Raw genomic sequence first — 12,704 nt, forward strand, 5'->3', positions numbered from 1 at the left:
ATGAGTAGAACAGCTGCAAACTGATTTATAGACTTGCAAATAAGCTTTGAGCGTAATGAGGAATAGGCTTTTGGGTTAATTTACATTCACAAACACACACACACACACACACACACACACACACACACACACACACACACACACACACACACACACACACACACACACACACACACACACACACACACACACACACTCAGTATGTACAGTATAAATAGAAGGGAGTACATTACTCATTGGCCTCAGTAGGAGGTAATACTGTTTTTCATTGTGGGTGTATAGTAAGAAAGAAGTATGTTACTCATTGACCTTTAGTGAATTAAAGGAGGATGTATACTATTTTTCATTGTGGGTGGTAAAGAATCCCACCATCATATCTGGTAAGTTGCAGTCTCCCCCCTGCTTGTACAGGAAATGTGTTTGCATGCTTTTGCTTTTGCAAAACCTCTGCGTATGAAACTCTACAAATCACAACTTAGACACTGAAAAAAAAGAGACATAATTATGTCTGGTGGTCTTTTTAAATTTTCTTATGAATATTTCAATTCCTGTTCTGTGTAAAGCACTTTGAATTACTGTGTATGAAATGTGCTATAAAATACATTTGCCTTGCCTTTTAGAATGATTGTTAAAAAAAAAACTAAATCATAACATGTTTACAATACATTTATGAGTAGAAAAAAATAGCAATAACATTCAATTTCTAAAGTGAGGTAAAACAAGGTAACACTTTAGAATAATGGTCCGTCATTAGTAATTATTGATTACCTAATAAGGAACTAGTCCTAAATTTGATATTACTTACTAATTAGTTAAGCTTGTGTCCTAGTTAAAAGTAGCTAAAGAGTTAATTTAGTACTCATTTGTCCTGCATTACTTCCTGCATAGTTACCTATTAATGATGGACCGTTATTCTAAAGTGTTAACGTAAAACATTCCAAACTAAAGGCCCATTCACACCAAGGACGAAAACTATAATGATAACTATAAAGTTTGAGACCAGGGCGGCGATGATGGTGGGAAGAGCCAGGAGCAGGAGGACTCCATGGGGACAACTGACAGAGACAAGGTCAGTAGAAGGGGAGCCCTAGGCACAGACGAAGAGCCAGTGAGACCGGGTGACACAGGTGGTCCTGGAGGCTGAGGCAGAACCGCAGTGACGAGCGTCCAGGTGGAGCCAGGGTGACAAAGCTCTAAGGTGGAGCTGGGTTAGACGAATGCGTAAAAAATGGCATATGAACAGAATTAAAATGAAAATTCATTTTCTGACAATAGGTTGTCCTTACACCCCGGTTACTCTGGCTCAACTTTTCATTTATGACACGTGTCAAAGAGAATAAAGGTCAAAGAGTATATATCTTTTTCTTTTCAAACAAAAGATTTTTCACATTTTTGTATTTGCTATGTTCATCAAACACAGTTTTATGTAACAGCAGCGACTCTGGGCATGTGACCAAAAGAGCAAATCCTATTGTTTGGACAGTTTTTTTCGCAATGCGATATTAAAGATATTGTAACCACTCTGTGAAAAAAAGAAAACCATTACAACAAAAAATACTGTTGCATTAATAGCATACAAATGTTCATGTCGGTCTGAACAGATGCGCTCATTCAAATTAAAATGTTTATCGCTCTGAATTTTCATCCTGAATATTTGTCCTGCTGTGAACAGGCCGTTAGTCATTTGGCAGCTGTTAATTATATGTACCACTAAACCACATAGTAAAATAAATCCATGAAAAAGCATCAATAATCATAAGTTTCAAAAACCACTTTCATTTAATAAAATAGAACATTAACATGATCATCTACTGTAGAAGCCATTGTCGTTTATGGTGTGGTCCTACACAAGGCGCAACACCAGTCTCCACAATAATTGTGTTTGTTGTTGTTTTTTTCTTCATTAGTGCAGATAAGGGAGCTGTTAAAATGTTTTTGTAAATGTGAGAACACTTTTCTATTAATGCATGCCAGACTTTTGAGATACCAGCAGCCAGCTGCCATCATACAATTCATAAACAGATGTGTCCAAAAGCTCAGATTCTTACTCCTCATAGAGAGTATTTTATAATGATTTCTTAGGGCAGAATAGCAAATGAGTGACGGTTTTTCATTAGTCATTTCCCTGTATTCTTTTTTTCAAGTGTCTAAGTAAAAGATTAATTGAATCACCGGAACCGGATTGCAGCATATTCTGAAAGTTCTAGTTCTTGTCGTGCTGTTCTTCTCTGCCCTCTTGGCATAGCCTGGTGATTCAAAGAAGCATAAACAAGAGCATTCTCTTCTTCTCCTCTTTCTGTGCAGACAGTGTTGTGTGTACCATCTGAAACTCTTCCAGCTGATGATGCTCCTCTGATAGGTGGAGTTAAAGCAGAGGTCAGCTGGTCTGAGGGGGGACGGGTGTTGTGATGGGGATGAGGAGGAGGAGGCAGGTCACTTCTTTGTGTTTCCATGTACTGTAGAAGTGAAAACAGGTATTTAAGATTTTCATCAGATATCAGTTCTACAGATCAAATAAAAAAAATAAAAGATACCTGTTTTTTATTTGCCATTTCTTTTCTTGTGGATTTTTTCCCTGTGGGAAATGTCACAGAATCATCTAACAGACACAAAAACTAATTGATTGATTTTATTGTAACATAAAGTTCATATCTTATTTCAAATTCCCAAACCACTCACCTTGGCATCTGATGAAAAGTGATGTTACAGCCATAGCTATGAACACCAGCCCTGCTATTCCACAGCAGATGTACACATATGGCCAGAGCCACTGCTGATCATCATTTTGAAGTGTATTCAGATCACCTAATATTGTAGGCATTGAATAAAATAATATTTAATACCTGCTGTACTTATCAGACATGCACATGAATGCAATTTAACACTATACAATAAGGTTTCATTTGTTAACATTGGTTAACTGCTTTAGTTAACATCAACTAATAATGAACTGCACTAATGTTAATGTTCCTTTCAACATTTACTAATGCATGATTAAAATCAAAAGTTGCATTTCTTAACATTAGTTAATGCACTGTAAACTAACATAATCTAAGAATGAATGACTGTATTTTTATTAACAAACATTAACAAAGACGAATAAATACTGTAGTAAATTAATTGTTCATTGTTAGTTCACGTTAGTTAATGCATTACCTAATGTTAACAAATTAGATCTTATTGTAAAGTGTTACCGAAAACCTATTAACTAATCACCAAACAAAAAGTTGACAGTAATGTATGGTAATGGTATTATTAACCTTTACTTGTGTTGCTTTGATTGTGTGAAACATCATCCTCTTTATTATCTATTGGAAATATTTAAAATACGTTTTTATTATATTTATATTCAAAATGTCAGAATGTTCACATTGCATATACCCAATAAAAGATACTTCACTTACATGTCACATTGACGATAATAGAATGGCTAATAGATGTGGGGCCTACACATCTGTATGAACCTGCATCCTCCATTGAGATGTTCAGGAAAGTCAGGAAAGCAATCCCTTCATCCTCAGAGGTATTCTTCCACTCAGTTTTTATGTAATCTGAGTGATTTAAAGCCTTACAGTCATTTCTATAGAGTTTGCACCATGAGACTCTTGGGCTCCTGTGACATCCACGTACAGTTACAGTACAGTTTATCTTCAACTCTGTCATAACACGAGCTTTAAGCACTGTGTTTCGTGGCACTTTGATCTGTGGAAAACAATCCTGCTCAGACCCTAAAAGAATGAAGGAAAACAGGGAAAAAAATTAGGTAGATTTTAAGTAGGCCTATGTCTGATATGTAATTTCACATCTTAATTTTAAATCCTGAAAAAGTAAAGTGAAACATTCTCAAACCTTCTTTTCAATTCTGAAACTGTTGTATAACCCAACTTAATAAGAATGTTACAGGTGTAAAAAAAAGTACTTGAACAAATTTGTAGGCCAAATTTTCAACCTTTGTGTGTTTCTATAAATATAGAATAAAATAAACAAAATTATATATATATATATATAAAAAAAATTGGAATTAGATCGACTATTATGTCATTAGTCACCCCCACCCAAAGTTTAATTCAGTGCTTCTTTTGTTTAAGAATCAGATAGAGACTTTGTTAGGTCAAAGGATTTTCAGCTAAATTATGGTGTCTAATTTAACTAACTGACTGAATAAAACTAAAACCCATGTCCTCTAAGTGAATATTTACCAGCTACTTCGGGAACATATTACATTAGAATTATGGGTAACACTTTTGAATACTGTTCCATCATTAATGAATAACCACACAGGAACAAATGAATAATGCAATATTAACACTCTAGTAACTAATATTAACCAACAAGAAACTCTGATTAAAGAATTAGTAAGTAATAGTGCTCGGTTGAATGGAAGTTCACTAGCTAATCAGTAACTACTATTTTTTTCCATACCTCACTGAGAAAGGAATTACTAACTATTTGGATCCGTATTCCAACATGAAAAACATGATAACTCCTTAACATTGACTGAAGTCATTGTAAACTTTTGAGGTTTTTGTAAAGTATTGGATAATAACTCAAGTATTACTACATCCTTCAGAAGGAACTTCTAATTATATGAATCAGTAGCCTATTCTAAATTGAAAAGTATGACAACTCCCAATGACTGAAGTCATTGTAAGCTTGTATGTTTTTGTAAGGTTTTGGATAGTAATTCCTTATGATGGATTTGGTAACGCTTGAGTCATTAGTGGGTTACCATGATCTTCACTTTAGAATACTGATCCAAATAATTAGTAATTTTTTAGAAGGATGTAGTAACGCTTACGTCATTACAAAACCTTATAAAACCTCAAAAGTTTCCAATGACTTCGGTCAATATTAAGGAGTTATCATGCTTTTCATTTTAGAATACTGATCCAAATAATTCCTTCTGAAGGATTTGTTAATACTTGAGTCATTACAAGTGAATTGCCATGATCTTCACTTTAGAATTAATTAAACATTATGCATTATTCATATTAATTAGGATCCAGTAGTACTTAGTAGTCCTCTGGGAGTTATGAAAAAAAAATTGGTCATTGATTATTAGCTAACAGTCAACTACCATTCTACTGAGCACTATTACTTACTAATTTGTTAATCAGAGTTTCTTGTTAGTTAATAGTAGTTACTAGAAAGTTAATAGTTTGTTACTCATTTGTTCCTATGTAGTTATTCATTAATGACAGAACAGTTTTCTAAATTGTTACCGATTTATGATATTACATAACAGATTTTTTACTACTACGACAAATAAAGGCCAATTCACACTTTATGACAGATGCCGGCCAACACGGACAGTAACCAGATTACAGTATGTCACTTCTCAGATATTCAATATTTTCAAAAGGCGCAAATAAGTACAGACTAACGACAACAGGCACAGACAGGGGTAATAGACTAATCCGACAAAACCCTTTTGCTGATGTTGGTCGGCGTCTGTCGGTGCAGTGTGAATTGGACTTAAAACAGCATTCAGTTGTCTGTTCATTTTTTTTTTAAGTGTATAAAATTATATTAAATGACAGTGATTGTTTGTCTCAAATAAGCTGAACCATGATATCAAACAATACATTAAATGTGATTGGTATTATTGAAGGGAAAAACAGCTAGCTGTCAGGTCGACCAAGATTTCAAACAAAATATTAAATGTGGTTGATATTATTGAAGGCAAAAAAACAGCTAGTTGCCAGTCAAAAAAATGTCAGGTGAAAGGTTAAATAGCAACTGCTCTCTACTCATAAAACCATACACATACCACAACTGCTACAATACACATAACACAATGTTCCCTAGAAATCACATTTAACAATATGTTACTGATTGACATCAGTCAGTAATTGGGCATCATAGAGCAGATCTTAATACTTACCGTTTGTGGTGCCGCTGACACGAAGCGATAGCAGTAGGAGAGAAACGGCAAGATTACAGATCATCTGGAAGACACAACAGCCCATGATGTAAGGTTTTTTATCAGACACCGCGAGTTTAAAAACTAATGTCAAAAATGAGAGCTGTGCACATTGTTTGTCATGAGTATGTGTGTGAATGTGTGCATTGGAAAGACCAAGAGTGAAGTGGAAGTCTGCTTCAAGCTGTAAGTTCCTCTTTGACGTCTCTCACCATCTCTGGTTCTCTTTTCTTGTACTTCTTAACTTGTATCTTCTCCTCCTTGGATCATAAGTGCTTTTCACCTGTGTTGTTTCTGAGCATTGCTTTGCATTTTTAGTTGGCTTTGTGTCTGTATCTGTATCTTTTGGCTGTTCTTGGTTTCCCTCCTTTCGTCACTGAGTGTCAAACCTCCTCTAGTGTGTTTGTAGTGGTTTCAGGTTGTCTGAACCTTGTCCAGGTTGGTTCAACCTTCATGCAAATGTTGAAGATAAAAAAGTGAACTCAATGACACCTCCTTGTGGATAATGACTGAACACCAGCACAGACTAGATCTACTTGCTTACTATCTGTTCTTTCCAACGAGGTCTGAATACCTGCATAAAGCTATTTATTAGCATGCCCATCTATTTCAGTAGCAGTTGCTTGACTGCTCTTTGGAGCCACAGCATCTACCAGCAGAGACTTAACAGGGTCATATTAACCAGCAAAACACTGTCTTAGTCTTAAAGTAGGAAATATTTATAGTGTCCTCCAGTAAGACAAAAAAAAATGGTCTTACAGTCCTCTACCATAAGTAAAGTATTAGACATGCTTAGGTTTTTATTTGGAATGCAGATTATACAAGTTCAAATTGGTGCTTGTTTTTAGCAGTCCAGTTGTAACATGTAGCCTATGTTCTGTGTTCCCCCCTTCATTGTGTTTTTGGTTCGGAGAATGTACTTGTTTAAAGGGGCGATCAGAAATTTAGGGGGGTTAAAAACCTCCTAAAATGGGCCAAGTGAAGCCCCTGATGATATATGATGCATTTCAACAAATGTATTATGTCTTGTCAAAATTCAACACTTACTTCTTTCCATATCTTCTTTCCTTTTTTTCCCTCATCTCTCCGCCAGAGTGAAAGTGCTGTGGCTGCCACCTTTTCATTTTTAAACAATGTGCGATTTAGGCTAGCACACATGCTTGACAGATTGACAGTAAACTGTATCTCTGAACGCTCGGCATGGGGCCCCCTAGTGGCCACGGGGCCCTATGCAACCGTTTATGTCGCTTATTAGGTAGGGCCGGCACTGTTGCTCCACAAATATAGTCCCTAAAAACGAGTCGGACACTGAGTGCTGGAAGGGTTGCTGCTTTTGCACAATTTGTGCTTGCTTTTTAATAATCATTTGAAACATAGCAAACTGGCAGCTCCAGTAGTAATGAAAATATTTATCTTGATCTCTGTCATGGAAACTAGCATGTATAAACCGTAATTAAACAATTTGATAATGAATTCAAATGGATTTTTTTTTACCTGTATGATATTACACTGGATCAGCGTGGTTTGGAAAATTGGTGGATGATTGATTTAGCTGCGGGCGCCATCTTCTGTCGAGACGCAGGAATTCATTCAGCGCGCGACTCTCACAGTGTATTATGGGTATTCTTTAGCCGTTGAGTTTACATCAGTTTTGTACACTTGTTATTGCGGTGCATTGTGGGATTGAATGAGTGCACTCAATAACATCCACTATGGTTTCGGACACCACTACAAATCACTGTTCGGACAGCCACAGCCGAAAAAGCACGCGCAAGTGACAATTCTCTGTCAACCAATCAACGTGCTGTAGTGGGTCTAGCTCCACCCTTTAGGTACCGCACTGTGCTAGGTCACAGCTGGTACGGATCAGGATTTTGGTACCATTCACAACTGACATTCAAAATGGAAATAATTGCTTAGGCCTACCGCACTGTATTGTACTGTGCCACTCGGTGGAAATAAGCCATAAAGTTTCGTTTGTTAACATTACATTATTTACCATTTACTAACAATACTTCTACATCACGTACTAGTTAATTGGTCTTTAGCATTTACTAATACATTTAAGATCAAACGTTTTCAGTTTAATATTAGTACACTCCAAACTAACCTAAGCTTAAAACTAAGAGAGAGAGAGAGAGAGAGAGAGAGAGAGAGAGAGAGAGAGAGAGAGAGAGAGAGAGCACATGTCAAAAAACATGTTTTACCTTTGCTTTTTAAATAAATATTATTTTCAAATTTCACATACTTCAGTAGTGCCTTATGCTTTACTGGTGTTTATTATGAATGTTCCAATTAACCAGACTCTAACAACACAAGGGCAGATTTCTTGCAGTACCGCACACAAGGAATTGAAGGTTTGTGCTATAGGTCACATATTAGCATATAGACGTTATTGACTGGATTTGAATTGTGCAATTGATGGAGAACATAAAATCATTAGTAAGTATTAATGAGCTTACTTGCATTAACACTACATAATGATATGTAGCCTATACTAAATTACTAGTACTTATTAATGTAAGGTTTTGTATTATAAATGATTGCATGCCAACAAGGAGGCTAATATCAACACATTATTTCAGGAAGGGCAGAGGAAGTTATAAGGAGAGATGAATATGTATAATAAACATATGTTACAAGGACTCTTAACCAGAGAAAAATAGAGTAGCAGAGAACTACAATAACAACTAAGTTTAAGATACTTTGTCAACATCATACTACGTATTCAGTTCATAAACCTAAATGAAAAGAAAGCGCAAAATGAGTCTCTGAACTGAATTGAACTGTGAAACGGTGTCTCTCAATAAATAAATAAGAAATCAGTTGACAGGTCTGTCTACAGATGACTTTGATGTTGCAGATGTTCTTACATTTCATTTGATCTATTTACCCCTAATGACATAAAACCAAAATGATAACAACTACAAATCATCATACACTAAAACAAACATATAATATGCATGTATATTCAACGGTATCCAGATATTCCTCTGCAGTTCTAACACAGCATCAGGAAATATTCCTAAAAATAAATTACATTAATATTTCAGATGTGAAACAAAACTACATTTCATAAACCCCTTACAATATGTAGTGTATTTCGTTTGCTTATTTGTTAAAGCCCATTCAAATAAATTGAATTAAATTATTGTTAAAGGGTTAGTTCACCCAAAAATGAAAATTCTGTCATTAATTACTTACCCTCATGTCGTTCGACACCCGTAAGACCTCCGTTCATCTTCGGAACAGAAATGAAGATATTTTAGTTGAAATCTGATGGCTCTGAAAGGCCTCTATTGGCACAATGACACTTTACACTCTCAAGACCCTTAAAAGGTACTAAAGACGTCGTTACAAAGTCCATCTCACTACAGTGGTTCTAAAATAACTTTATGAATCAGCGAGAATAGTTTTTGTGCACAAAAAAACCCTAAATAACGACTTACATAGTGATGACGATTTCAAAACAAGGCATCATGAAGCTTCGAAGCGTCATGAATCAGTGAGCCGAATCATGATTCGGATCGCATGTCAAACCGCCAAACTGCTGAAATTTGGCGATTCAAACCGCTGATTCGACTCGCTGATTCATAACGCTTCGAAGCTTCATGATGCCTTGTTTTGAAATCGGTCATCACTATATAAGTCGTTATTTAGGGTTTTTTTGCGCACGACATGAGGGTAAGTAATTAATGACAGAATTTTCATTTTTGGGTGAACTAACCCTTTAAATAATTGTTATGGTTATTTTTCTTTGAACTTCCTCACCTTTGTTTTCGGTTTCAGAAAGTTGAGCTTCTCCTCACAGTCTCGGTTCTCCCAATTGCCAGTGTTTTTGTTGCAGGGCAGGCTCCACAACGATAGGGTTGAGCTGGGCACGCTGGCAGTGAGATTTGAACTCCCAGAGACTCCTTGTTGATCCAGAACCATTTTCCAACCAGGTAACGAAGGCCCGTCCACACACTTTCAGTCTGAGATTGCTTTGTCATTTGTTTTGGCATCTGTAATTGTCTCTCAGTGGTCATGCTGGCCAGATCAGTGTGGTGAGTCCTGCAGTATTGCAGAGCTTGTTGCTTCTTCCCATGTCCTCTTCTCTTTAACAAGAGTGAAGACCATCTTAGAGCAGAAAAAAAGTATATAACTTAAAACAATCATATAGTCAAACCAGTTGTACCTTAAGGACACACAGTACTGTTGCCACTTAGTGTAAGAAAATTAATTTCCATCAGACCACAGAAACCGATTCAAACATTTTCTCCTGCTTGACTTGTGATTGTTGACAGATCTGTGTAATATTTCCTGCAGTGACTCTGAGCATCAGTCCAGTTCTTGTAGATACTCAAACAGAAATGCTCTCTAACCAAAGCTTTAGTCAGTCCACAGATGACGATCAGGAGACTGATGGACGCTTTCATCTTTCCAGTGAAGTGCTGAATCAGTGTTAGAATGAAGATTGTGTTGTGACCCTGCGTGGTGTAATGTGTCAATATCATTTGCAAGATATACAAATAGGGATATGTCTGGGCCAGTCCCTATGATAGACTAGAATATGTAAACCCATGTACATTTGGTTATATCTGTCTAGCTTCCTTCTGAGTTCAGAGTGGAGTCAAACTTTGAGAGTGAGAAAAGTGGAAGTAAACTCTGTAGTGAATACATACATTAATTGCACAATGTGTCATGCTTTGACGGGCACAGTACTTCTTGAAATATTACACAAATTATCAAGTGTTACATTCAAATTGTTACCAAAAATTAAGTCATGGAGTCCACTTTGATAACAAGGATTGATGAAAACCGTAGGGTTTATATTCTGGCTAAAGCCCTATTCGGACGGGATTAGTTTAAAGGAACACGCCGACTTTTTGGGCTTATTCACCGTATCCCCCAGAGTTAGATAAGTCCATACATACCATTCTCATCTCCATGCGTGCCATAACTCTGTGCATGCCAGAAATTGCTCCATCTAGCCTACTGCTCAATAAGTGACAAAATAACGCCAAAATTTTTCTATTTACATGTTTTGATGTGTATAGTTACATCGTGTACTAAGACCGATGGAAAATGAAAAGCGGTGATTTTTTAGACAGATATGGCTAGGAACTATACTCTCATTAAAAAAATTTAAAAAGTCGAAAGCACTTGTCAGAGGCACAAAACTTATTTTAGCTTTAGGCAAGTGCCTATTACCAAGAGAATCCAATCAGAATTTAACTAATAAATAGTTTGACTGGACATAACTTTTATTTATAGGTTATATATAGATTATATGTATTTGCGCACATGATATCAGGAAGCAACTTATAACACAAAGTAAGGACTTTGGGAAACATTCAGATTCACTGGAATGTGCATTTATAAAAGCACTTGACCTCTTTCTCTTGCTCTCGCTCTCGCTCTCTCTCACTCTCGATGATGATGATGATGATGAATCTTACATGGGCCTTCTTCTCTTCTTCTCTTCTGCCATCTATCAACATAGTTCAGCTTCTCTGTGTTTCATGTTAATTACACTGATACTAGTGAGTTTTTTTAGAGTGGCTTTACATGTATTAATTCACTTGTTCTCTCTGCTGGTTATATTTTCCATTGTCTAATTTTCGCTCTTCGCATCATGAAACAAAACTATGCTACTAACGTAAAGGGCAGCCGGGGGGCGATTCTCTTTTAAATTTAGTGAAACACTGCTGATAACATAATTTCAGCATGACAAAATGCTTTGAGAGGGGTGACCCGCTACATATAAAACACTTTTTATACAAAACTCATGAGTACGGTCTTTATCTTAGTGAATTAATGTAACCATTAAGATTACTCAAAGTACAAAATGTTTTTCTTAAATTAAAAATAAATTAACACCAAACTACTGAATGCTTTAAACATCCACTTAGTGTTGTAGTCAAGACCATCTAAACCGAGACCAAGTCGAGACCAAGACCAGTGTGTGCCGAGACCAAGACAAGACCAAGACTTTGTGGGGTTGAGACCAAGACAAGACCAAGACAGGGCGAGACCGAGTCAAGACCAAAACCAGACCAGCACTCCTTAAATTCATCTAAAAGATCCATATCTACTGTCTGAGAAATTAATTGTATTTAATGAATAAATAAAATTAGAATAGTAAGACACTATAGCGCTGTTACCAATCAAATCACTAACAATAAAATTCATAGCACAGAAGTTGCATCTGAATTGGTACAATTGCACCTGCATGAACAATGTTCAGATTAATTCAGCATTAAAACATTAGCATTATTTAACAGTCACGGAATCCTTTAATCAACCGATTTGTTCAAAGCAGCTGATTTATTTAATAACGAAACGTTGACGAATTAGCAAAGACACAGTTTTAAATGTAATTTAATATTAACTTCTTGTTTATTGAACGTTTGTATGAATCAATATAATTTGCAATCACGCTTATATTCATGAAAACAGCTCTCTTGCTCTGGTGATATAATTGCTTAATTATATTCTATAACAAAAGTAAATCTCAGAATTTTGTGGGCATATATACTAATTTTGGGCATTTTTGAGGCAGCTCAGTAACACAAGAAATCACATTACAAAGAAGTTATTGGTTGCATTTTAAGCTGTAAGTTTTACATCAAATCACATTACTGATGTTAAATCAGACAATGCACCGGCGATTTAGTGATATCCCAGCAGTTGTGGTCTTGACTGGCCTTGAGATAGAATCCCGAGTCCTCCAAGTATGAGACCAAGACAAGACCGAGAAGAAATGCAGTCGAGACCGAGACAAGACCAAGACCATCAA

At 36.1% G+C, this 12,704-nt stretch overlaps 1 protein-coding gene across 6 annotated transcripts; it reads right to left on the bottom strand.

Annotated features, from left to right (window-relative positions):
* Window positions 1–650: 650 nt before the first annotated feature.
* On the bottom strand, window positions 651–6,333 carry LOC307123123 (B- and T-lymphocyte attenuator-like). 6 transcript variants are annotated; one of them, XM_079811527.1, is made up of 7 exons: window positions 6,136–6,333; window positions 5,885–5,948; window positions 3,405–3,728; window positions 3,261–3,308; window positions 2,680–2,805; window positions 2,535–2,575; window positions 651–2,456 (listed from the first exon to the last, which is right to left on the bottom strand). In XM_079811527.1, the coding sequence occupies exons 1-7, from the start codon at window positions 6,136–6,138 to the stop codon at window positions 2,169–2,171; spliced, it is 894 nt and encodes a 297-aa protein (XP_079667653.1). In that variant the 5' UTR covers window positions 6,139–6,333; the 3' UTR covers window positions 651–2,168. The 6 variants fall into 6 exon arrangements, with proteins under 6 accessions (XP_079667653.1, XP_079667652.1, XP_079667655.1 ...); XM_079811525.1 differs by having other exon boundaries at window positions 1,758–2,456; window positions 2,535–2,599; window positions 6,136–6,319; XM_079811526.1 differs by lacking the exon at window positions 6,136–6,333 and having other exon boundaries at window positions 1,349–2,456; window positions 5,885–6,123.
* Window positions 6,334–12,704: the final 6,371 nt, after the last annotated feature.

The sequence above is a fragment of the Gobio gobio genome (assembly GCF_949357685.1).
Source record: "Gobio gobio genome assembly, chromosome: 3".
Lineage (NCBI taxonomy): Eukaryota > Metazoa > Chordata > Actinopteri > Cypriniformes > Gobionidae > Gobio > Gobio gobio.